Source organism: Amblyraja radiata, chromosome 4 (assembly GCF_010909765.2).
Source record: "Amblyraja radiata isolate CabotCenter1 chromosome 4, sAmbRad1.1.pri, whole genome shotgun sequence".
Lineage (NCBI taxonomy): Eukaryota > Metazoa > Chordata > Chondrichthyes > Rajiformes > Rajidae > Amblyraja > Amblyraja radiata.
In genome coordinates, this window is record NC_045959.1 from 99823436 (window position 1) to 99851420 (window position 27985).

Below are 27985 nucleotides of genomic sequence, written 5' to 3' on the forward strand. Positions count from 1 at the left end.
AGGTTAAGTAGTTGGCTCAGATTAGATTCTACTTTGATTGCGTTCTTATCTGATTCCGTTAGTTTCTTCTGTTTTTCAATTAATTTGGTAACCTGTTTCCATAATTTGTTTCTCTCCTTCTCGGTTTCTTTCAGGTAGACAGCTTGGGTATTATCTGCATCTTCTCGATACTTTTGCCTGGCTCTGCCACCTTGTGGTTCCTCTGACGTCTCTATTTCTTCTTGATCCATGGATTTAAAACAGGTCTTGGCAGATTGCCAAGTCTTTAAATTGAACGAACAAGGACTTCTTCAATCTGCTTTAGTTTTGTTGCTAAACATTGGGCAACGATATTTGATAACAATTTCTCAAGAACAATAACAAATTGGATTTTTAGACAACATCCCTTCACATCTACGAAGTTAATAATGACATTAGTTCAAAAGGAATGTGTCTTATCTTGTCTTCAAAACAATCCAAGGTCGGACATCTGGATTTCACCAGGCAGTGGAAAAACACTTTGTTGGCTATCTTCCAAACTAGCAGAACTAGCTTTCTGGTTAAAGCTTCCCAGCTTTAAAATTCAATGTATAATAGTTGATTTCTACTCACGGTTCCGTGATAATGTCTTAAATCTTCAAATAAGTCGTGTCGATAAACATCTAAGCTATCTCTGGCCGAGATCTATTGTCTTCAGTTCCTCTTCTGGAACCGGTCTTCTGGCCAAAACCTCTTTCGAGATCCTAGCCAAGTCTTCTGTCCCTCAGAACGCGGCTCTCACCTCCTGTCAGAGGTATCCTTCGACTTTATGTAGCGGCAGATTTTATATCGTTCAAGAGATTACTCCCTCTAGCCACTTAAGAGACTACATGGCTTTAGGAGAATGTCGTAATATGCATGTGAGCTCTCCATGAGACTTTCAGATAATTCTTCATACAGATAATTCTTCATAACACAGTCTTTTGATGAATAATTTCTTTATATTTGAAGTAAGATATTCATCCGACCTTCTCTGACTTGTACACTTTAATCTTTGTCAAACTCTAGCATATCGCTTTTAAACTTAAGAAAACTCCTCGTGTATTGGCAAAACTCTACATGGCCGAAGGGTGTTCCTTCACCATGTAGCTCTAAAACGAATCTAAAACTAAGCTTCTGCACAAGAAACCCAGCAGCAAACATGCCCCTGACTACGTAATAAATCCCACACACATAATTACGGGCAGACTAAAATTTAAAGACAAATGCCATAATTAATGACACACAAAATAAGCCAAATGGCCACTACACTGGGTAACCTACTCTCTCATTGCCACAAACCCCTTCTACCTTACTCTCCTCCCCCCCCCCCCCTCGTCTTATTCTCACACCGCCCATCTTTATTAGGGACAATTTACAATGCCAAGCTAACTCAAGCTAACTAACCAACCAGCATGTGTTTGGATATGAAGGCAAACTGGAACACCCAGTGGAGAAACATAGTATCATTGGGAGAATGTACAAACTATACAGAAAGTACCAAAGGCATGTTCAAACCCAGGTTGCTCTCACCCGTTGCAGCATGGCGCGCATTTCAGTTTGTAAACTTGAAATTGTGATATTGCAGGGGTTAATGCCCCTGTCCCACTTTGGCGATTTTTTAGGCGACTAGGTTGTCGCCACATGGTCGCCGGGGTGTCGCCTGTATGGTTGTGAGTCTCCTCAGTCGCCCAAAGAACCGTAGCGTTTTTCTGGTCGCCACTGGATTTTGAAATGTTCAAAACTTTTCGGCGACAGTTGGCTTGACGCCATTGAGCGTAGCCTAACTTCTTCTGACGTAGGTGCTGTCGTAGGTTGTCGCCAGGATGACTTAGGTTGTCGCCGGTGCTGACTTCGGTGAATTCCATTGGCGACTACCTACGTCAACCGGCGACAGGTACCAGCGACTGAATTGTCTTACCTTGTCGTAGCTTGTCGTGGGTGGACGTAGGTTGTCATAGGTGCGGTCGTAGGTGGACGTCCTAATGGGTAGCTGGTTGTCGGTAGCTTGCCGTAGCTTGACATCGACTAGGTGGTAGGTTGTTGTAGACATTGTCGTAGGGGGGTCCAGTCGACCTGTTACGACTATGACAGTCGCCGGAAAAATCGCCTATATGGGACAGGCCCATAACTCTTTCTATTTTGTACTGCCATCAGATCCCTTGCTATAATTACTCTTTCAGATTTGTTTCATGTAATTAAGCTTACATTTGGGGTTTTTTAATTGTCACATGTACCAAGTTAAAAGATTTGTTTGTGTGCTATCTAATTAAATCAGATAATACTGTACATGAATTCAATCAAGCCATACACAACAGGTAGAGCAAAGAGAAAAATACTAGAGTGCAGAATATGATTTTCTGCATTGTAGAGTTACAATAGTAGAGAAAAAGTCCATTGTCTACAATGAGGTAGTTTGGAGGATGAGGACTAGCTTATGGAAGAACCATTCAGAAGTCTGATAATGAAGTCTAATAAGCTGTTCCTGAGTCTGATGCTACGTACTTTCCAGCTTTTTGTATCTTCTGCCTTGTGGGAGCGGGGAGAAGAGCAAATGACTAGGATGAAAAGCACCTCATTTACTCCATGCTGCCTATAATTATTGTAGACCTCTCTCTTTTTCCGAACCATGTCCAAGGTCACCATAGAAAATTAAAATTACAACAATATTTTATTATATTTTAGCCGAAGTGGCTATTTCAGTCAGTGGCAATCCAACAGTCAGAATCTAGCATGTTTTCAGGAGATTATTTTGTTACATAAGAGATTTAGCATGATTTTTCCATTTCAGATTCACAGGGTTTTGTTGCATCTCCGACTCCGGGTGGATGTCCAACACCTGGATGCATAGGCATTGGACATATCAAAGGTGCCCGATACACAGGTCATCATAGGTAAGTGATGAATGTCTGCAGCTTTTCCAGGCATGAGAAAGCAATTTGGATATCTCCTAATGTATTTAAATTTGTGGACATGATAGCATATGCCTGCGTTGGACTGGGTCACGTTGGGTTGCTGAAGACTATATATAGCTGTTGGATCACCCTGCTTGGTGCACCAGCATCAGAGCCAATGACTGCAGCATTCCTACACCTATGTCGGTTGCATGAAAGGAACATTTGAGCTCAGATTGGTTTAATCAGCCACTGTCCTACACAACACTATGGGTAAGATGACATTATCTTACTCAATAACAAGAGACAAACAACAATAAAGTTGTTGGCTGATATATTCTAATCTTCAAGATGAGTTTTTAAATATTTGTAAATCAAGATAGAAACTTAAAATCGTAATAATATTGTATGTTATCCCAAATATCAACATTATCACAAACTGTTATGTTTTCAGGAGATCATTTTACAATTGAATATTACCTCAATGGGATTAGGGTACTCTTTCCAACTCTCAGTTTAACTACCTTTAACAAATCATTGCTTCTTTTTGACCAGCTAAAATAAAAATTCATCCTCATTTTTCTCTTTTTACTATGATCCAACAATTTGTGGAAAGTACTCCATGGGTCTGGTGCTCTGGGCAAAGATATTATGGTGTGAAAGAGGAAGGGGTGCTTTTGAGTCTGATAATGTGTGATGCTGGAATCTGACTCATTGGGAACAGTTGATAACAAGAGTTGGGGGTAATGTGGTACAGCTGGAATGGAACCTGTGGGAAAGGATAGAGGATTGTCCGTAGCCTCTGGAAGTAATTTTGTGGCAGATTGTGAGCTACTGTTGATGTTTTGTGTCTCATTGCAGAAGCAGTTTATGTGCAGGAGTTTAGGAGATATTGTATGGGTGAGACAAGCCAGGCTGCGGGATTGAGATGGGAACTGAGGTGGCACTTAGGATTGCGGGAATGTATACAGTATAGGATGAGGTGGCAGGTCAGGAGCAGGGAGGGGTGGGAGATTGCAACCTTCATGTGGTCCACCCTGTTTCGGCGAATGCAATCAACCTGGCGTGCACAATCAAATAAGATCAAATAGAACAAGTTGTCCTACAACTTTAGGCTGTGCAGGACTTCCGGTGGCGCCATGTAGTAGGAAGCAGGCGCCTGTTTTAGCTCCACTCCTGAGATGCGCTAAAACGTGCTAAAAAGCTTGAAAAGAAAAACGGGACCGATTTTTAAAATACCTACCGGCAGATACACGACGTTGCGTAAGTGATGTCATCAGAAATCGCTGCACACCGACGGGATACCGGTATTTTTAAATGAAAAAACGAAATTTACCGGCTCCACCTCAGACAAGACTAAGAACCAGACTGCTGGCCGTTCAAGAGTCAGAGTAAACAACCCCTGAAGAATCTGAGGAGGAATCTGAAGGAGAAGGATTTATTACTACTATGGAAGAAAATATAAAAGAACAAGAACAATCTTTAAGACAAGCTATGGCAAAGGACTTTGGTGATATTCTGACTAATCAGCTGACTACTCAGCTGGGAAAGTTAGAAACAAGAATGGATGTCGGGAATAAGGAAATTTGTGGAAAAATTGATACTCTACATTATCGCATTGAAGAGGTAAGTACCGTTTTGCAAGAAGAAATCAAATGGGTTGAAGAAGATCTCAGCAAAAAGTTGGAGCCAGTTCTCCTCACTTCAAAAAAACAAAACATAGCTATTAAAGATCTGGAAGTTACTACTACGGACATGTCAGATACAATGCAAAGAATGAAGGAAGACCTAGACCGTGTTTCTGGGCAACTGGCCAGAATGACCGACAAATGCCTGGATCTTGAAGCCCGGTCCAGACGCCAAAACTTAAGAATTGTTGGAGTGAAAGTAGGGAAGGAAACTGGAAAAGACCCTCGGGTTTTCACTGCCAACTTACTTCAACAGGTATTTAATCTGCCTGAGGTACCTAAAGTTGATGTAGCACATCGAGTCCAGAGAGGCCGATCAGGGATTGGAGCTCCACCAAGGCAGATTATCCTGAAATTAAATGACATAGCAGTTCTTGAAGACATCATGAAGAAAGTGACAATCGGAAAAAACCTGATGTTTGAAGGAGAAAACATAAGATTCTTCAGAGATTATCCAGCAGAGGTGGTCAAGAAACGTGCCCTTTTCACGAAGACTCGTCTGATTCTTAGAGACATTCCAGACCTGAGATATGGAACAGTGTATCCCGCCAAACTAAGGGTCACATATGAAGGCTCGGAGCATTTCTTTATTGACCCAGAAGTCGCATTTAAATATGCCCAGGACTTAAAAAAAGACCGTAAAGGATAAGTAGAATGCCATGGCTCTGTTTGATTAGCAGGGCTACCGAATTCTCACTGAACCTGTTGGCTAACCCGCGTGTTTAATGTACACCTTTTATATATATTTATAAGGGGTAGTTTGATAGAATATGTTTTTTTACATAAAAAGATTTATAAAATTTGCAAATAAGATGGTCGACAAACTCGCATGTGCTTATGTCTAGACATCTTATCAGTGATAGATTGGAATGTTGCGGATAGATTGTTCAAGGCCCTCGTGTTTACTAAGAGAAGGTTCAAGACTTTTGAATTACGCAGCATAGAAAACTATTTAAATCGATGGTAACGTAATAATCTAACAAATTATATAAATAATTTTATCATTAACACATAAAAAACTAACAATTATACTAAACCGTTTACTTTAACCTAAAACCTAATGTTAACACCTAATACCAACCCGTTCCTCTTTAAAGCTAATACTTAATAGCTATTAGATTTACGACCTCCAGCCATTGGTCATTGTATCGGTTTATATCAAAAATATGTTGAATATATATTCGTGGGGGGAGGTTGGAGCTCCCAGAAACTGCCAGGCCAAAGCAAGAGAGAGGCGACGATGCTTGGAGATGGGAGGAGTGAGCGAGAGAGAGAGAGAGAGAGAGAGACTCGCTTGGCAGGCAGGCCGGAGATTTCAATTAACTCCTTCAAGCCAGATGGTTTTCAACTGAGTATGTGTTTAATATACGAATACCAATAATTAAGACATTTTGTTAATTAAAATTGGGTATTTAAATAGTAAATACCCACTTAGACCTAGTTAAGAAATGTAATCCTCTTAGAGGAATTAACTCAGAGTCTCACAGTCTTCGACACTGTTTAATACAGGATTATTAATAAGCAAAAAACTTTTTTTTTAAATTTACATACGGTATTTAAATGGTAAATACGTACTTAGTCTAAGCTATAAGATGAACTACTTACAGTACATGTTCTGGTTTTTTTCTGTGCATATAATATCCTGTTCTGGTCTGTTTTTTTCTTTTCTATAATATTAGTTTGTAAGGGGCGGAGCTAAATGAGATTTACACCAACAGAAGCTCACACAAATTTTCCCACCAGTGGGTGGTCTCACACAGTATACTCAAATACTGCTTTTTTGGATCATTTATGTCATTTAGCACCTTTTTCGCTTTTTCTTCATAGGGCACTTTTCTTTGGGATATACCACCAGTTCTGAAATTGGGAGCACCCACCCAACACCCAGAAGGTTAAGTTATTGTGTTGCACCATCTGAAACAAGGGAATCCACGTAAGCTATAATGCAAGACGACCCTCTGAAGAAAACTGGAGGAATTACTTTTTGTAGCTGGAATATTAGGGTGCTAATGAGCCAATTAAAAGGAGTAAGGTTCTTGCCCAATTAAAATCAATTAATGCTGATATAATATTTTTACAGGAAACGCACCTTAAAGTTCACGCTCAGACCAGGCTGAAGGCTAATTGGATCGGTCAAATATATCACTCCTCCTATCTCTCCAAATCCAGAGGCACTGCAATTATAATCCGTAAGGGCATACCATTTAAACATAAAAACACCATAGCAGACAAAGATGGTAGGTACGTCATAGTTTCTGGGGAGATATACTCTACCCCACTCACTATGGTAAATATCTATGCTCCTAACTTTGACAACCCACAATTTTTTAATAAAATCTTGAATATAATTTCAGACTCCACCAAGCAAAACCTGATAATTGGGGGAGATTTCAATTGTGTTTTGGATCAATACTTGGATAAATCTTCACAACAAAAGAGATATAATACAAAATCAAAATCCAGCGAACTCTTAAATACGTATATAAGAAATACAAATATAACAGACGTATGGAGGATTGCAAACCCATCCGGAAGAGAATACTTCTTCTACTCATCAGTACATAAAACCTATACACGTATTGACTATTTTCTAGTGGACACTAAATTAATACCTTTCACAATTAATCCCAAATACCATAATAGTACTATTTCTGTTCATTCCCCGCTAACCTTCTCCTTAAAACTAGAAGGAATGTTTAATAAAAAATCGTTCTGGAGGTTTAACCCTCAAATACTAAATAATCCGGATTGTTGTAAATATTTAAAACAACAGATGGAACTCTTTTTTGAGACCAATGATACCCCAGGTATTTCGCCCTCGTTATTATGGGAATCTTTTAAGGCTTTTATTAGAGGTTCTATCATTTCATATCAAGCATATCAAAACAAAAAGAATAGGATGGAACAATTGCAATTAGAAGAACAGATCAGACAACTTGACTTAGAAAACGCGATAGATCCGACTATAGATAAACATAACAAGATAGCAGTATTAAAATTTAAGCTAAATCAAATTCTATCTGCAAGAGTTATCAGATTATTTCAAATTACAAAACAGGAAAATTTCAAATTTGGCGACAAACCACACAAACTTTCAGCATGCCAGTTGAGAAAAGTTGAAAAGGACCATACTATCCAAAAAATCAAATCAGATAAAGGTGAATTGTTAACGCTTCCAAAAGACATTAATGAAAGATTTGCCCAATTTTATCAAAATTTATATACATCGAAAACATCAACAGAAAGGAGAAAAATTACAAACTTTCTTGATAACTGTAAATTTCCAACACTTAATCTGCTGGAACAAGAGGAATTAGGAGCACAGATTTCAATTAAAGAAATAGAAGAGACAATCAATTCATTGAAGAACGGCAAAACACCAGGACCAGATGGGTTTAGTAACGAATTTTATAAAAAATGTTATGAGGTAATTTCCCCGCGTTTATACAACCTTTATACATACGCATTTAAAGAACAGACATTACCACAAACACTAGCTGAATCAACTATCACATTTATACCCAAAAAAGATAAAGATCTAGAAGATCCGGGATCATACAGAGCAATCGCCCTGTTAAATACAGATCAGAAAATATTAGCGAAAACTTTGGCAAGAAGATTAAGTAAATAAGTTAATAAATTAATACACTCGGACCAAACGGGGATTATACCCAAGAGACATTCATTTAATAATTTGAGACGCCTTTTTAACATAATGTACTCACATAGAACTAAAAAAAGAAGACTTATCAGTTATTTCATTAGATGCAGAAAAAGCATTTGACCAAGTAGAATGGAAATATCTTTTTGCAAAAATTTCAGTTGGGAGAAAATTTTATCTCATGGATAAAACTGTTATATGATAAGCCGACTACCAGAATACTGACTAATCATATACTCTCTCCTAAATTTCAGTTATCCAGGGGCAATAGACAGGGATGTGCATTATCACCCCTGTTATTTGCCCTTGCGATTGAACCTCTAGCGGAAAGTGTAAGAGTACATCTGAATATTCACGGCTATAATTCTAAATACTCCAATAATAAAATATCATTATATGCAGATGATGTATTATTATATATCACCAATTCCCAAGTTAGTATTCCAAATATATTAAATCTTATAGAGGAATTTGGCTCCTTATCAGGATATAGAATAAACTGGAACAAAAGTGAAATTATGTCAATAAAACCTGAAGAGCCGACACACCTTCTAAAATTCCCTTTCAGAATTGCTACGGAAAAATTCTAATATCTGGGTGTTCAGGTAACCAGAAAATATACCTCTCTATTCAACGCTGCCTTTAGTTACTAAATTAAACGCTCTTATTCAATTCTGGAAAACACTCCCGATGTCTCTAATAGGCAGAATAAATGCTATAAAGGTGATCTTCCTCCCACAAATCCTGTATTTATTCCAATCAATACCGATATATCTTCCTAAAATTTTTTTCAAAATACTTGATTCTCGGATTACAAACTTTATTTGGGATTATAAAACACATAGAATTCATAAACGGCATCTATGTAAACCCAAAGAAACGGGTGGATTGGCTCTCCCGAACTTCTTATACTATTACTGGGTAACAAATATTAAAAAGGTAATCTACTGGCTGGATAATTCAGGCCAACAGGTAGACTGGTTAATAATGGAGAGAGAGGATTGTTCGCCTTTTAATATAGGCATGATTCTTCTCTCTCCAATAAATTTGAAGAACACACTATATGATAAAAATCCGATTATTCACAGCACTCTACGAATCTGGAGACAAGTAAAATCAACTTTTAAACTAAGACATTTATCTCTCCTGTCACCAATAGCCAATAACCCTTTGTTCAAGCCATCTATTATAGATTAAAACATTTACATATTGGGAAAGACTAGGAATCAAAAAAACTTAGAGATCTTTATGAGATGGGAACTCTTCTCTCATTTCAAGAATAACAGTCGAAATATCACCTGAAAGGTAATCAATATTTCAGATATCTTCAAATTCGAGACTATCTGAAAACATATACCCAAACACTACCAAACTTTGCTGCCAGATATACTGGACGAATGTATGAATAGAAATTCGGAGTCAAACAAGTTAACATCATATTTGTATAACACCCTTTTAAATATAGAAATCCCATCGTCAGACAGATGGGTAGATATATGTACACAATTGTTCGATTAACGTTAGACATACGTTAATTCAATTTAAAATACTGCATAGACTCTACTATTCAAAGTCTAAACTGAATAAGATCTTTCCAAATGTATCCCCTATTTGTGATAAATGTCTTCTTCGGGAAGCAACTATAACACATTCCTTTGCCTCTTGCATAAAATTACATAATTTTTGTAGAGGAATTTTTGAAATTCTCTCAAAAACACTAAAAACAAAATTGGACCCCGACACGGAATTGATTATTCTAGGAACGTCAGAAGCCTGCTCTGAGCTATCATTATTTCAAAGACGTTTTCTCAATTATGGCCTGATGACGGCGAAAAAACTAATACTCAAATTTTGGAAACATACATCTGTCCCTACTCTTAAAATGTGGATTACAAACATGTCTAAGACGCTACATCTTGAAAATATTAGACTTGTCTTAGCAGAAAAACCAGAGCATGGACACCATTCATTGATTTATTACAAGGATACTATGGTGCAACACAATTTTGGAGTTAAATCTAATTACGGGTTGGGTGATGGGTGGGGAGGGATGCGAGACAGGTATATCATTACTTTTTTTTCCTTTCTGTTTTTGTATTTTTATTTCTCTACATCTTCCTTATTTCATTTACTTACTCACTCTTTGGCTACACCACTTTGGTAGTCTAGGGATTCTATCCTTGCACATTCCACTTTTTCTCTCTCTTGCTTTTTCTCTCTTCTTTTCTCTTAAATATAGCTAAAACTCAAAATTGAAGCTGTACAATAACTATTATGTCATATGCCGATGGTTATATGTCTGTACACTTGCTTCTAATAAATAAAATTAAAAAATAAAATTAAAATAAAAGCTTAGGGTATGCAAGAAGATGAAGGAGCAGGGAGCAATCTTTATCACACAACAATGCACAACACCACTGATAACAGACAGCAGATATCGAACCTTTAGATATTGCAATCTGTCTCAAGATACAAAACACATTTTAAGGAGTTAGATCTATTATGGTGCACGCAAAACAAATGAACCAATCAAATATGATTAGAAACATTAACATTGGGGTTCAGATGGACCTAATAAAAAACGTGAACGTAAAACTGATAAGGAAATGTTAGATTTGCATTCACTTTCAATATTTTACAGAATATGCCAGAATGTGCTTTCCGCACAACAATACGCATTGTGCTATTTTCAAGGCAAATGAACCTTGGTGACTGAATATTAATTTTACAGAACAACATTTGAATATGTGACAGAAGAAATATTAGTAGTAACACATTTGAATCTTACAGGAAGTCCACGTTTTGCAAAATATAATTAACGTTGATGCTTGAATGCTGCTATTCAACATTGTAATTGGTTTGCTTGGTGCTGCAAGTATTAGTGTACTTGCAATGGTGCCGATTCAAGTTTATTTTCACATTTGCACTGATTGCCTTGGTGATTTGCCTCAGACACATTGTGTGGCTATGAGGGGTCAGAAGACAACGCCAGGGTATTTGGCTATTCGTTGCTCCTCACTGAGAACCAAATTATCTGTTGACATAACGACACTCACTCAAGTGGTGCAATATTTCAACTGGTTTTCAAATTTAGAGGTCCAGTTATGGGTTACTCGGTCTTCATGAAACACGACGGTGAAAACATATTTATAAGTTGAGTATTCAAGGCCAAATTGCCATATTCTCGCAACGAATGGCCAAATGTAAATTAACACAGAAAAATAAATTTAAAGTGCTAAAGAATAGAAACATTACTGTTTGTCATTTTTTATGCAGCCATTTGTGGTAGAGACATAAACATTGTCATTTAAAAAGATGATGTTTATCAGCTGCTGACTTGGTGGGGGGGAGGGGGAGGGGGCATCAAACTGTTTGATTGTGAAGTCCACTTCCATGGTCTGTTTTAATAATGCCTTTTGTGTCACAACAACAGCTCATTACCTTCTGTACTGGAGAGGGTTGTTGTGGAATTTAACAGGGTATATTCTGGTCAATGCTAAGATGCATGTCATCCTCGTTAAGGCAGCAGATTTATTGGCAACCATTCATCTGCACATACAGTAGATGCATGAACATCAGAACATCAGGGTTCAGTCACTTCCTTCTGGCGTCTATGTTGATGATTTAGCTGAGAACATAGGGAATATGATAATCAAGTTCGCAGTTGATTATTTAAATATGTGTAGTTGATAATGAGGAAGAAATCTTCCGATTGCAGGAGAATTTCAATGGACTGGTCAGTTGGGAAGAAAAGTTACAAATTAAATTCAATCCAGTGGAGGTCCAGGTTAAGCATTTGGAGAGATGCAAGCAAGGAAAATACATAACAAATTTGTGGATAATGGAAGGTGTGAGCAACAGAGGGACTATGGAGTGTTTGCCTACTGATCCTTAAAGTTAATAGGAGAGGTAGATAAAGTGTTTAAGACAATATAGGCACAGAAAACTGCAGATGCTTCCAAAAATATCTTGAATCTGGGATTTAAAAAAAACTATTGGAGGAACTCAGCAAGTCAATCATCTATGCAAGCAAAGGGATGAATGCCGGGTCTCAATCAGAAATGTTGGCCATCCCTTTGTCTCCAGAAATGCTGCTTGACCTGCTGAGTTTTTCCAACAGTTTCTGGTGGTTTAAAACTGTTAGGTTCTCTTCTTTTTATCAGACCAGGCAAAGAGTATTGGAGTACCATTCAAAACATTCCTTGACTATTGCAGTATATGAAATGTGCAATCGCTCCAGAGAGTGTGCAGAGGAGATGTACAAATTTAAAAACTTTGAATTAAGGAGAAGAAGGATGGGTTGGGGTCAATTTATTTGGAATAAGTGTGGGGAGACTTAATTGAGGTGTGTAAAATCATAACCAATCTGCTAAAATTAAACAGAAAAGACATATCCTTGAGGAGAAGGGGCCTACTGCAGATTGAAGGTATATAGAGAGGAGGTGAAATATTTTCACACAGTGTGGTATCTGTCCAGAATTCACTGTTTGAAAGAGTAGCAAAGGCAAAGATACTCACTGTATTTAAAATTTATTTGGATATGTGTCTGAAGGGATATGGCATGTGGGCCAGAGAACAATTGTTGAAAAGTGGGATTTGTGCTGTTACTCATTTTTGACTGTTAAGGACTATCTATGATTCTGTATGTGGACCGATGTGGAAGGCCAAGCTTGAGAGGCAGTGAGAAAGAAGATTGATTGATGCGAACCGTGGAATTTAGATGAATGTTCAATTTTATTTTCCTATCCTGACCTGCTTAGACCATTAATGCGATCTCCGACTGAATCTGCCATGCTGACAAGTCTCAGCAACACAGTAAACAAGGAATCAGTAAATCATCCCGATTCTGCCATCTTTCCGCTGTTTGTTCCAAGTTCCATCAAATACAATTTTTTGATTGGGTCTTTGAAAACCAAGTTGAAATTATGTCATGTGGATCCTGATGAAGCTGGTTGCTGTGCAATCAACACCAGACTTAAAAGTGAAATCATGAGAGGTGGCAGTATTAAAATGGCAGAGGCAGCATGCAGAACACCTGTTTTTTCTGCAGAATACCAGAACCATACTCCTGCTGCCAATGCCTCCCCATATGAATATTAGGAAACTGAAGCATGCCTTAATTTCTTATCTGTTGCTTATTAATCATTTAATTGTATTTCTTTGTGTGCCAATCCAATTTATAATGAGTTTTCAGTGGAGGCTCGAGGTTTTGTTATTGGATCTAGATGTCAACATATTAAAAAAAAACAGCTTTGGGTTATTCATTAACATCCATTTTAAATATTCATGGTGAATTCTGTCTGATGAAGAGTCTAGATAATTCTATGCAATTGAATTTGACATGCTGCACTCATGAAACAAATTATGCCTAACAGAAAATTAATTTTCCATCAGTATTTGTACAGTTTGCTGATATTACTTTTGGTATACTTAATCTTTGGGGAATACAGTGGGAGAGCTTTAGGAAATCTGGATCATACCTGCCCACGTGGATTTGGTTTATTGGATAATTTAATGTCAGTGTCCCACAAGGAGGGACACTAAAGCTTTCAGACAATATTAGTTCCCATTAACACAGTAGATTGTACTTGTTTTCTTGTAAACACACAGCTTGTTACACAGCTGATTTGTAGTTGGTGTTGGCAGAATAATAACTTATTATTGGGATGTAATGTTAAAATTGTACAAGGCATTGGTGAGGCCAATTCTGGAGTATGGTGTACAATTTTGGTCGCCAAATTATAGGAAAGATGTCAACAAAATAGAGAGAGTACAGAGGAGATTTACTAGAATGTTGCCTGGGTTTCAGCACCTAAGTTACAGAGAAAGGTTGAACAAGATAGGTCTTTAATCTTTGGAGCGCAGAAGGTTAAGGGGGGACTTCATAGAGGTCTTTAAAATTATGAGAGGGATAGACAGAGTTGACGTGGATAAGCTTTTTCTATTGAGAGTAGGGAAGATTCTAACAAGAGGACATGATTTGAGAATTAAGGGACAAAAGTTTAGGGGTAACATGAGGGGGAACTTCTTTACTCAGAGAGTGGTAGCTGTGTGGAATGAGCTTCCAGTGGAAGTGGTGGAGGCAGGTTCGATCTTATCATTTAAAAGTAAATTGGATAGGTATATGGACGGGAAAGGAATGGAGGGCTATGGTATGAGTGCAGGTAGATAGGACTAGGTGAGAATAAGTGTTTGGCATGGACTAGAATGGCCGAGATGGCCTGTTTCCGTGCTGTAATTGTTATATGGTTATTAGTCAATGATTCTTACAGCATGGAAACAAATCCTTCAGCACACGGAGTTGATGTTGACCATCAAGCAACCACTCACACTCATTATACGCTCATTTCATTCTACTCTCCCAATATTCCTCTCGATTCTCCACATAGCCTATCACTCGCCTATGTACTATGGACAATTTACAGTTGACGTACCAGCCCATGTATCTTTGAGATGTTGGAGGAAAGAGACATATTCATAGGAAACCCTTGCAGTCACAACAAGAAAGTGCAAACCCACACAGACAGCAGCAGAGGTCAGGATTGAACCTGCTCAACTAGCTGCACCACAGTGCTGCCAATAGTATGGCCATACATGAAAGGAATTAGGAATTCAACATTTGAAATACTGTTACACACTGAAATTGCTCAAACTTATTTGGAAGATTTCACCATAAAGTTTTAATGGTTCATGCAGAATAAGCCTAAGTTACTGACCAAAATGCTCAAAGGAGTTAATATTGAATATCAACTGGTACAGATAATTCCCTGGATCCTGTTCATCTTGTATTTATTATATTATTGAGGTTTAGTTGGCAAGGACAGCATTTAATTCCCATCCCTCAATGGCCTTGAGAAAGTGGGTGAACTGCCACCTTGAAATGGTGCAGGCTTTTTGGCAATGGTGCAGGCCTTGTGCTCTCATATTTCTGTTACATAAGATTTGCCAGGTTTTGGATCCAGCAATTTAACATCAAACAGGCTAAAGTTGAAATAAACTTGCACTCAGTGTCGTTTTGATATGTGAAATGTTGATGTGGATCACTGTTACTTAGCAGATGGTCATTGCTTGCAGTTTTGCAGCATGAATGTTACATAGCTGAATGTTGTATAGGTCCTCCTGCATGCTGACATGGGAGATCTTATACTTCTGATGATGTACAGGAGGGCTATTTGGCTTCATGCCAGATCTGAGGAGGGCAGAGCCATTGCCCTTCTTCATTTTTCTATATAATCCCTACAATTTATTGTCTCTTGCCCGACAGCCTACCTTTGATTCCTTTGTAGCCACTAACCAATATAAGTAGCGATGTTACAAAACTTACCTTCAGCGGCGCTGCAGTTCTGCCACTGGCCGTGTGCGCGACTTTGGCGCCTTTGAGGGGGGGCGGGGGGGATTAAAATACAGTTTTGTACTGCCTGTCAGAGAGGGATTTCCTTGGGCTGCTAGCTGCTGAAGAAAAATCGATCGGACTTCCGTTCCCATTTTTTTTTTAAATCGCTAGACAATTTAATAATTAGTTTAAAATAAAAAGCGACTTCTAACGCCCTCAACGCCTACAACGTGACGGATCGCAAGAACGGGACAAAACAAAGGGTAAAGCGTTTATTTTACATATAATCTTGCTTCTTGGGATGGCTTTATTCTAATTTTACGTTGCAAAAATGTGATTTGGGCCGCATACGAACCGGCAGTGTTTTTACTGCCGGTATGGGGTTCAAATTCACCGCAAATGCAACGTTCCAATCGATCACGTTCCAGAAGCAAGATGATTAAAATGCCCTTTTTTTTGGACAATCATGTCATAAGCCGTCTAAATTGTCTATATTTTGTGTCACTCTCTCTCCATGATCATTATTCTTAAACGAAATATTCACAACAGTTTGAGTCACATGTATTGTGCAAAAAACAATAATTTTGATTATATTTTGGGTGGATGTTTCTGGATTAATTTATGGGAATTAAACAGTAAATTCCTTCCATCTGGCATATAAATTCATGGCAGTGACATTTTAAAATCATGTTATATTGTGAATTCTTGTGTGAATGGGATTAGTTTGTTATTTGGATACTAAAGGGCCTGTCCCACGAGCATGCGACTCCATGCGGCAAGCGTAACCTAAAGGGCCTGTCCCACGAGCATGCGACTCCATGCGGCAAGCGCGACCTAACGTGGTCACTTGAGCCGTACGGCCTCGCGGGGCCGGTCCCACTTCGATCGCCGGAGCCGTATGGAGTTGTGCGGAGCTGGTCCCGACATCGCGCGGGGCTCCGAAAAACTGACCGTGTTAAAAAATTCCGCGCGGCAACGGCCTGCCGGCCCGCAGCCGCCTCGACGCCGTACGCACCGCCTTGACGCCATACGTCACACGCGAACTTCCCGCGGACTTCGCTCAAACTTCATGTCACTCACTCGACCCCCACTTCTGGTTTGGTCGCGCTTGCCACATGCAGTCGCATGCTCGTGGGACAGGCCCTTTAGGTCGCGCTTGCCGCATGGAGTTGCATGCTCGTGGGACAGGCCCTTTAGGCTATTTTAAAAAATTATCCTTTTGTAAAGAAATGGAATCTACAGGACATTGTTAATGGGAAAGTAGTGGGCAGAAAGGCATGTCATGCTTGGTTTGAAGAGCAAAAACTTGTAGTTTACACTGCCAAAATTGAAAAGTTGAGGAAAAACAAGATGTACAGAGTTGCCTATTGGTTACAATCTGAGGAGCATGATGATGCTACTGATTGTTATTTGCCAATGTACCAGCTAGCAACTGATCTTCTCCATAAAGACTTGGTCTATTACTAGAAATTGCAATTTATTTACCTATCTGTTACGGACTTACAGCATATAATACAATAATATTAAAGTTCTAATCTTGAGAATATCACATTTTTGAAATTTCAAGGCAGTCTGGGTGTTTATTACTATTTCCGTCACAACGGTCAATTTTGTAATCAGCTACAATTAGGTAATTAACTAATTATATGCTTTAATTTCAGGTCATCCAAGTACGATGTTTTATATTTGTTTCTGAATGCTTCAATCTATAATAACTGAAATTTTCATTCAGTTCACTTAATTGTTAAGAAAGTTATGGGCTTTTGACTGTCCTCGATCACAGCTTTTGTGTTAAGTCAATGGAAAAGCAATAGGGAACAAGATGCTAATTTCCGAGTATGAAAATGGCCATAACTTTTTTAATACTAAAGATATGAAAGTGAATTAGGTGTCAAATTTAAATTTATTTTTATGCTTTATCTGATGGGATACATTGCAGACTTGATTTTTTATATCTCTAAATTTTATAACATTGCTAATACAGGGCTCGAAATTAGTGGTTGCCTGGTTGCCAATGGCAACCCACAGCCCCACCGGGCAACCTAAAAGCCATGCCATTTTGCCCGGCTTGGCAAGCACCCGGGACACCTATCGCTTAATTCTGAGCGGGACCCCCCCCTATCTTTCTCTCTCTCTCTGTCACTCTCGTCTCCACCCGCTGTCCGTGTCTCGAGTCTCCGCCCGCTGTCCGTGTTTCAGGTCTCCCCCCACTGCTCGTCCGCCGGCACGGCCGGCTGCCTTACACATGCGCACAACCACGGCCAGCACCAAAGATCCTACAGCAAGGATCTTTGGCCAGCACATCATCGGCTGTGGTTGTGCACATGTGCCGCCCTGCACATGCGCACTGCCACTGCTACTGGTCGGCGTCGGCCACTTTCTCCCTCCCTTTGCATGGTGGGAGATCTGGCTGCCATTGCTGTCCACTCGCTGAAAACCAACGTAGAAACACTCGCTGGAGCTGGAGTAACTCCCTGGAGTAACTCTTGCTTCTTGGTTTCCTGGTCCTCCAAAAATATTCGAAATGGAATCTAAACAGAATTTAAACACCACCACCACCAAACTCTGAAAAATAACAGCCTATTGCATTTTATCTGTTTTTTTTATTGTGCATATATATATGGTCTATGGACCAAGTGAACCTTTATCTCCTGTTCTGTATTAAGTTTACATATTCTGTTGTGCTGCAGCAAGCAAGAATTTCATTATCCTATCTGGGACACATGACAATGAAACTCTCTTGACCCTTGACTTGGACTTAAAGAAAAAAGGTTCTTGGGGAAAAAAAGCTACTTTAAATGTAATTGCTTCTGGTTGGGTTCCTATAGTAGGGTGAAGACTATTCCATGCTTTAATTGTGCGGCGGAACTCCATGGAGCAGCCAGCATCTCTGGATAGAAGAAATTGGGTGACGTTTCGGGTAGAGACCCTTCTTTAGATTTCCTCTGGTTTTAGTGTTTTAGTTTAATTTAAACATACAACGTGGAAACAGGCCCTTCGGCCCACCGAGTCCACGCCGACCACCGATCACCCGTACACTAGTTCTATCCCACACATTAGCAACGTAAGTCATGAGTCAAGAGTGTTTTATTCTCTCATATCCCAATTAAATTCTTACTTGCAGCAGCACAACAGAATATGTAAACATAGTACTCTGTAAACAATGTTATAAACGAGAAAACAAAACAGTGTATATTTATAGATGAATATATAACTATACACACACACACACACACAATTTCCCTCCTGGGATTAATAAAGTTCTATCGTATAGTATTGTGTGTGTAGGAAAGAACTGCAGATGCTGGTTTAAACTGAAGGTAGACACAAAATGCTGGAGTACCTCAACAAGTCAGAAAGAATCTCTGGACAAAAGGAAAATATTACGTTTTGGGTTGGGTCTGAAAAATGTTCCTGCACACCTTTGGAATGTGGAAGGGAACAAGAGCACCCGGAGAAAACCCATGCAATCAAAGGGAAAAGGAGCAAACTCCATACAGACAGCACCCAGGATCAATTCCGGGTCTCTGGCTATTTTAGGCAGCAATTTTATGTCCCATAGTCTTGAACTGAATTAAAACATACAGTAGCTGTAAAGGGGGACATAGCATCACTTAGAGATTTAAGACTGAAAATGGATAGTTTCTTTTTTTAGTAACCAAAGTTATCAACGTATAATTTTTTGTGTGTTGGAAAATAAAATATAGTGGCACAGCTGGTGGACTTGCTGCCTCACACATCAGGGATCTGTGTTCGATCCTGTCCTCGGGCACTGTCTGTGTTGAATTTGCACATTCTCCCTGCAAGCATGTAGGTTTCCTCCCACATCCCAAAGATGCATTGGCTTTGTAGTTTAACATGTCTCTGTAAAATTGTCCATAATGTGTAGGGAGTGGGTGAGGAAAGTGGGATAACAGAACTTGTGTGAATGGGGAGATAAAAATGATGGAGAAACTCTGCGGGTGAGGCAGCATCTATGGAGCAAAGGAAATAGGCGACGTTTTTACAACTAATGAAATGAAGATATATGACAGGAATTGTAATATCAAATGGCATATGGTAAATGAGAGACCTTGGTGTGTGAATCCAAAGGTGGCTTTTTTTAGGTGACAACTGCATTATATTGTGGAACTAGTAATCCAATTATGTCTCGTTTAGCAGTTTCCTCTTACCTCCAACGTACAACTTCTGCTTCTGCATATGCTTGCTTTTTGCTATATTTCCTATCTCTATGAACACAGAGATTAAATTGATTTTGGATGATGGCACAAAACGGGTGATATTGAATCAGAAGCCTGTTTTACATTCCACATCATTTAATTTTCTCTTTTACTTCAATGTCGTAGAATGTGTGAAAGCCACCGAGAGCTCTGGCTGAGTATTGTATTCATTTTTCTTCATCAAGATGTGAGAGAAGTGTCCAAGCCCTGTTACTAATTCAGGCAAAAATGACATGATTGATTTCCAGTGTCAGAGGACTGCATTATGAGGAAAAGCAATTAACTTGGAAAATAGCTAAATGAGAAAGGTAATTATACAAGTTTCCAATGCTGTGAAAGATGGAAGAGTGAATCCACAGCCTTAATTCAGGTTGAATCAAACAAGAAAGGGATATTCTGTGTTTATATTTAATTTAGTAATTTAATACAAATTCCTGAAGGGCATGTTAAGACTAATACATCAAGAAGCATTTCTCTATGCAAAGTATGCTTGGTACTTTATTGTACCTTATACTTGGTAGAGGATGAAACCGTGAACACAATCTTTGAAATGTCATTTAGACCTTTGGTTAATGTGTTAGAAATGCAGTTGTCCATATGATGAGGAGCTGCATCAGCCGAATGGCTTGCTGCACTTGTAATTATCTTTGAGATTCAAAGAAAAGTTTTGTGGTTGACTTTCAACTCATGAACATTCCTCAATAGTTATCTGCCAAAAGAACTTGTGAAATCAGGTTAGATAAAGAGTTCCAAAATAATGTTTTTGTGATGGAGGCACAGGAAATCATTAGTGATGTCTTCAGAGAATGCACAAATGTGGCCAGTGGAACAGCTGGCATGTTAAAACCATTCATCATTTTCAACTGCGGTAATGGAAGAACTAATTACTGCGACTCTGCTATATTTTCACACAACACAAATATCTCATGATCATAAAGATGCCCTATGTGAAAGTCATTTCAGAGACTTTAATGCTTCATTTTCTTCAGATCTGATAGATTCTCCTCTGTGATAATTTAGTCTCTGAAAGAATTGATACATTGTTGGTGGATCTCTGTTATGGAATGATTTGGGTTATTTCCTTGGGGTTCCCCTATGGCTCAATGGGAATTTGTCCAACTAATTCGTAGAGAGCAGCAAGATAGTTTTTTGATCATTAATGACTTTGTCTTAGTTAGATTGCTTTTCAGTTAGAGTTCAAAATAATGGCCTGAACCTGTAATTAAGTGAGACTCCACATCAACTACAAATACCGAAATTCAGAACTTAATTTAAAGTTAACTGAAAAGCAATAGAAACAATGATTTGATCCATACATCACCTTCAACTTACAGTGTCAGTAACCAGAAATCCTGCATCTATACTAATCCCATTTCGTAGCACGTGATTCATATGCTTTCTATGCCTTGGCTATTCAGGTGTTGTTCTAGATACTTTTAAAATGTTGGGAGAGTACCTGCCTCCATCAGTCCTTCAGGTAATGCAATGCAAAATCTCAAAGACCCAGGGTAAAAACATTCTTCCTCGACCCTCTCCAAGCCATTCCCTATGTTCTCCAGTTTTTGATACCACCCTTTTTGGGAAATGATTCCTTATTTCCTACTGTGTCCCTGCCCTCATCATTTTGTATACCTTAATACAACCCCCCCCCCCCCCCCTCTCACCTCCTCCATTCCAAGGGAATATAAACCCAGCCTATCGTAATTGAAATGTTCCATCCCAGGCAAAATCCTGGCGATTCTCAATGCAGATCTTGTCCAGACGAATCACATCCGTTCCATAGTCTGGTGACCAGAACTGCACATAGTACTTCACTGCAGCCTAATCAATGTTTTATGAGTTGCACTGTAACCTCCCTGGTCTTATACTCCATGCCTTGGCTCATGCAGCCAGATATCCTATATGTTTTCTTCACCACTCCATTTGTTCTTACTGAAAAACACAATGAGAAGCATTTAAAATGAGGAATAAAAACATGGCCTTGTCTCAATTTATCGTTGATTTTATTTTAGACAAATGTGCTCTCTGTATCCCAAACAACAGCTGGAGATCTATTTAGTCCTGGCATGGCATTAGGCTGTGCCTGTTCTTAAATTAACCTTGATCAGGGCTCTGATCAGACCCAGCAACAAGTCTATGATTTTGGTTATGAGATTAAAAAGAAATCTGTCAAGAAAATGTAAGATGCTGATTTATTGCAAAGACTTATGATTGAATATAATCCCGATCAAACAAATCAGAGCATGTGCCAGCAGGAAGTAAAATTAGCTTGGGAAGTCTCATCTCAGTTTCCAAAAAGTTGCAGTCCATTTAGTGTCAGTGACAGGTACCTAATTGCCAATTGTATTCAGAGAGCTGGCAAGTCTTGTTATCTGCGAAAAACAGAACCGAAGGGAAACATCAGACTGTGGATGAAGAATGCTCTTTGGAGTTTGCTGTCGAGGGATGTTGAAAGATCATTTTCTCTTTGTATTTAACTTGTACAGAGGCAAAGTATTGCAGCAACAATAACAAAATGTGGAAGTATACAGCAAATTAAACAATACAAGAAACAATTAACATTCCTACACTTTCTACTCTGATACTCTCTTACTAAAGAGAAAGTCTTGTAAAGAAATCAAGCTGAGTAGTTACATTTCTCTAGTGCTGACATTAAATTGATGGCACCTTTTCATTGCTAGTTTAAGCTTCATGTGATGAAGCTTCCAGTGCACCACTAATGATTGTAGCCTGCTCATACATACATCACAATATGCACAAGAAGGAACTGCAGATGCTGGTTTACACCAAAGATAAGACACAAAATGCTGGAGTAACTCAGCGGGTCAGGTAGCATCTCTGGAGAAAAGGAATTGATGACATTTTGGGTCGAGACCCTTCATCAGACTGACAGCTGGCAGCATGAATATTGATTTCAGTAACTTCAGGGAGCCCTTGCATTCCCTTCCCCTCAGTGACTCCCCACCCTAGTCCTCTAGTTAATATCACCATTTGTATTTATTCGGTATCACCTTGTCCCCAGCCAACAATGGACTCTACTTTTCCCGAGGCTCTGCTTTGTTCTGTGCCTTCCCATACCTCTAGTTTCTCCATCTCAATATGCATGTATACATAACACTTCAGAACAGAACAGGTCTTTTGGTCAATAATGTCTGTGCTGTAAATGATGCCAAGATAAACAAAATTCATCTGACTGCACATAATCCCTTACCCCTCTGTTCCCTGCATGTCCATATGCCTATCCAAAAGTCCTTTTAATGCCACTGTCAATCTGGTTAATTCCTATTTTCTTCCAAACGCTAGGCCACAGCCTTTCCATTTTCACACATCCTTCTCACATTTCCCCCGTGGTTGCGATAAACATCTTCCCGTCGCATTACCTATATTTCCGAAGTCATTGATCCTTGAAATTTTAAAAACAGCCCAAACTCACCCATTTCGGAAAAAAAATCCGAGTGCCGTCACAATTCACTCGCAAGGCATGACGGGACACTACGGGAGGGAGGGGCACTCCAGCGCTTGCGGTGAATGAGGAGTGGCGGCGGCTCCCGACGCCCGATTACCTGGTGTGGAAGGTGGTGCCGCGGGCCGAGCCCGGGGTCTGGGCCTGGGCTGGAGCTGAGCCCGGGACTTGGAATGGGGCCGTGACCGGGGTCGAGAAAGAAGCCGCCACTGGAACCAAGGACGAGCCTGGGTCTGGGGTCAGAGACGAGCCTAGAGATGATGTCGAGGCCTGGACTGGAGGTCAGGTGGCAGTCAAGTTGACGGCTGCAGTCTACAGCCAAGGCTGTCCCGAGTACAAGAACCAGGCCGAGTTCCAGGCCCTGGCGCTGCTCTACGACCTGGGTAGGTGCTGGGAATGGGAGTGAAGGGAAGAAGATGAGGGAAATGAGGAGGAGTAGGGAGGCATGTCCCCAACACTACCCCCCTCCCTCTCCCTCTACCCCCTCCCTCTCTCTCTACCCCCCTCCTTCTCTGCTTCCTCTCCCTCTCTACCCCCACCACCTCCCTCTTTACCCCCTCCCCTCTCCCTCCATCCCCTCCCTCTTCCTCTCTACCCACCTTCCCCTCCCTCTCTGCCCCCCTCCCATCCACCCCCTTCCTCTCTACCACCCCTCCCTCTCTACCCCCTCTCCCTCTCGAGGGATTGAATAGGGAGGGCAAAGAGGAGGAGGAGGCAGTGCTGGTGGATGAGGAGAAATGAGCCGCACCTGTGCAGTTGGGGGCTACGCGTGAGGGGTGCAATATTGCGTTGGAACAGGTTGCGTTGGGGGAATGGGTGAGTGGTGGAATCTTGCGTTGGGGGAGCAGACCCAACGGGTCTGCACCTGGTCTAGTCTTCTTTAAACTTGCCCCTCTCCTCTTAAAGCTATGCCTTCTAGTCTTTGACATTTCCACCGTGGGAAAATGGTTCTGACTGTCAACCCTATTTATGCTTCTCATAATTGTATACACTTCTATCAGGTCTCCCATTAATCTCTGGTATTCTAGAGAAAATATTCCAAGTCTGTGATGTTGATTTATCTGTGATGATGTTAAAAATGATATTAAAATGAAAAATACTGCATTGCTTCAAATGTTTAAGAAAGAACTGCAGATGCTGGACAAAATGTTGAAGAAAGAACTGCAGATGCTGTTGATGCTTCTTCAGTCTGTAGAAGGGTCTTGACCCGAAACGTCGCCTATTTCATCTCTCCATAGATGCTGCCTCACCTGCTGAGTTCCTCCAGCATTTCTGTCCACCTTTGCTTCAGATAATCGCTTTGCCAACTTTTATGAATATATCTCTACCACAGCAAAGTGAATATGCTACAAGAAGTCAAACATATGCTAATAAAATAAACTTTTAATAAGACCGTGAGATGGACGCAAGTGATTGATTCTACCAGACGTTAGACTTGCAGTTGATCACTAATGAAATTGCTCTGTGATATTTTGTATTTCCAATTACATTGCAGATTGAAGAATATTTATCAAAGCAATCATATAACGTATGTTTCTTCACTATTTAATGCTCTTTGTGGTATGAACAAGTGCTCTTCTGTTGCCTTAATCCGATTACCTAGGATATTTTCCACGAGTTCAGCAGATTTGTCGTGCCGATTCATCTTAGTTTAGTTCATTATTATGTTGCAGGTTTTGATTGCAGAGTAATTTTAAGGAAATAAATATCATGTTAATGAATTTATAATTTAGCAATGATTTGAATCATTGGAATTGCTTCTTGGGTTGGTGCTTCTTGTACAAGCAAGTTGGGTTGCACCTAAACTGCAGAGGACCCAATTTACTTGCAGAGTTTTACTGACACTGGCTGGGAGGATTTAAATCTAATTTGGCACGGAGGTAGGAAGCATAGCAATAGTGCAGCAGATGGGGAGGAAAATGATGGGAGAGAAGAGAAATCAAGCAAGTCCAGTGGGCGGAGCAGACTGCAGGCAGGCTCAAACATATTTGCTCTAAAACAAGAAACCTCACAGGTATGTCATTTGAGGTCAGTATGGATCAACACTTGGAAATATGATGCAATTGCAATCATGAAAACATGGTTGAGGGCAGGACAAGCCTGGTAGTTTAATATTCCATGTTATGGAAATTTCAGATGTGATTGAGTGAAATTCAAAAGAGAAGGGGAAAGTAGCATTACTGATTCGGGGAAATAGAGCAGTAATCCTTGGAGAGGATATCCTGGAAGGATGATCCAAAGGAGCCAGGCAGAGAGTGAGAGAGAGAGAGAATCACTTGCTGGGATTATACGAAGGACGTCCTATTAATCAATGGGAAGTAGAGGAACAGATAAGTAACTAAATTACAGAAAGATGAAAGAGCACTAGGGTTATTCATGGGGGATTGTAACTTCCCCAATATTAGCTGAGATTGCATTGGTGTAAAAGGCTCCGATGGGACAGAATTTGTTAAGTGCAACCAATAAAGGTTTTTGAGAGATTTTAGGAAATTACAGTTAGATGGTGGAAGTGGTGGTGGGGAAATCAGTGACCATAATTCTGTATGTTTCAAGGAGCTGTGAAATGTTGCCTGAATTGAAGAAAGTTAATTTGAGGGGGGAGATTGATCGGCTGAGTTTATTTTCCCTGGAACAAAGAAGGCTGAGGGGTGACCTGATGGAGGTACATAAAATGATAAGAAACATGGATAGGGTGGATAGTCAGAATCATTTTTTCCATTATCGGGACTTCAAAACAAGAGAACATAGATTTAAGATATGGGGGACGTGTTTTCAAGAGAATTTGAAGAGAAAGTATTTTTTATACAGAGAGGAGTTGATAGTTGGAGCTGGCTGCCAGAGGGGTAATGAAGACAGATACAATCACTAGAATTAAGAGACATTCAGACAGGCATTATATAGGCAAGACACAGAAGGATAAGGATCTAACCTCTCTTTCAGCTAATTTCCTCCCTGCTAGAATCAGTCTGAAGAGGGTCCTGACCCAAATGTCAACTATCCATGTTAGAAACATAGAAACATAGAAAATAGGTGCAGGAGTAGGCCATTCGGCCCTTCGAGCCTGCACCGCCATTCAATATGATCATGGCTGATCATCCAACTCAGTATCCTGTATCTGCCTTCTCTCCATACCCCCTGATCCCTTTAGCCACAAGGGCCACATCTAACTCCCTCTTAAATATAGCCAATTAACTGGCCTCAACTACCTTCTGTGGCAGAGAGTTCCAGAGATTCACCACTCTCTGTGTGAAATTTTTGTTCTCATCTCGGTCCTAAAGGATTTCCCCTTTATCCTTAAACTGTGGCCCCTTGTCCTGGACTTCCCAAACATCGGGAACAATCTTCCTGCATCTAACCTGTTCAACCCCTTAAGAATTTTGGAAGTTTCTATAAGATCCCCCCTCAATCTTCTAAATTCTAGCGAGTACAAGCCGAGTCTATCCAGTCTTTCTTCATATGAAAGTCCTGACATCCCAGGAATCAGTCTGGTGAACCTTCTCTGTACTCCCTCTATGGCAAGAATGTCTTTCCTCAGATTTGGAGACCAAAACTGTACGCAATACTCCAGGTGTGGTCTCACCAATACCCTGTACAACTGCAGTAGAGATGTTCTCCAGAGATGCTGCCCGACCCACAGTTACTCAAGCACTTTGTGTCTTTTCTTAAGAACTTGCATATCCATTTGAGTCATTTAACTTTAAATCAATAACCGTATCATACTCTGCACCAGTCATTTTGCCTTAACATTAAGGCTTTCCTCTTAAAATTCTGCTACAAATTTCCTTCACTGGCAACCTATTCCATTCTCTCAACAGTGTCTCAACTTGATTCAGATTGTTTCCTAACAATGGTGCATTTGAATTTGAGCTCAGTTTCCCACTATATATTCCCTCTGTTACCAGGACTGCCCATTGTGCCGCTTGTCTCAACCCATGTGCTGCTGGAATCCTCAATGTTTGTTAGCTCCAGATGGTTATTCTAATATTCCCTTGGCCTTCCTCCTCTTTTCATGTTGAATAAACTTCAACTTTTCCAAAGTTCTGCTGCCTGAATCTTCTCTCATAACATAACAAGCCCCAATCACTTTCATCCTTCTTCTTGTTCAACCAAATTGGCTCCCAGTCCACCAATGTCTCCAAAATAAAATGTACATGTTTGTGCTGCCCATTGGGATGTGCTGTTCAAATCTTTGTTCCTTCGGTTCTGTCTTCTTGCGCATTTCCTTCTTCCCTCATTTTACCTTTCGCACCAGTTTTTACCCGCCTTGGTCTCCAGCTTTGGAGTTTTCTCTCTTTAAACCCCTTTTCTTCCCCGCATATATATATATATTCTCTCCCTCTCCCTCTCCCTCTCCTCCCTCTCCCTCTCCCTCTCCTCCCTCTCCCTCTCCCTCTCGAACTGGCCTCGACTACCCTCTGTGGCAGAGAGTTCCAGAGATTCACCACTCTCTGTGTGAAAAAAGTTATTCTCATCTCGGTTTTAAAGGATTTCCCCCTTATCCTTAAGCTGTGACCCCTTGTCCTGGAATTCCCCAACATCGGGAGCAATCTTCCTGCATCTAGCCTGTCCAACCCCTTAAGAATTTTGTAAGTTTCTATAAGATCCCCTCTCAATCTCCTAAATTCTAAAGAGTATAAACCAAGTCTATCCAGTCTTTCTTCATAAGACAGTCCTGACATCCCAGGAATCAGTCTGGTGAACCTTCTCTGCACTCTCTCTATGGCAATAA

General features: G+C 40.0%; 1 protein-coding gene across 1 annotated transcript in view; it reads left to right on the forward strand.

Moving 5' to 3' along the window:
• The window catches only part of LOC116972405 (lethal(3)malignant brain tumor-like protein 4), a 348065-nt gene that overhangs the window by 206595 nt on the left and 113485 nt on the right, over positions 1 to 27985 (forward strand). Inside the window, exon 18 of the mRNA XM_033020053.1 lies at positions 2789 to 2891. Within this exon, the coding sequence (XP_032875944.1) occupies positions 2789 to 2891 (103 nt within the window). The remainder of the gene's footprint in view (positions 1 to 2788; positions 2892 to 27985) is intronic.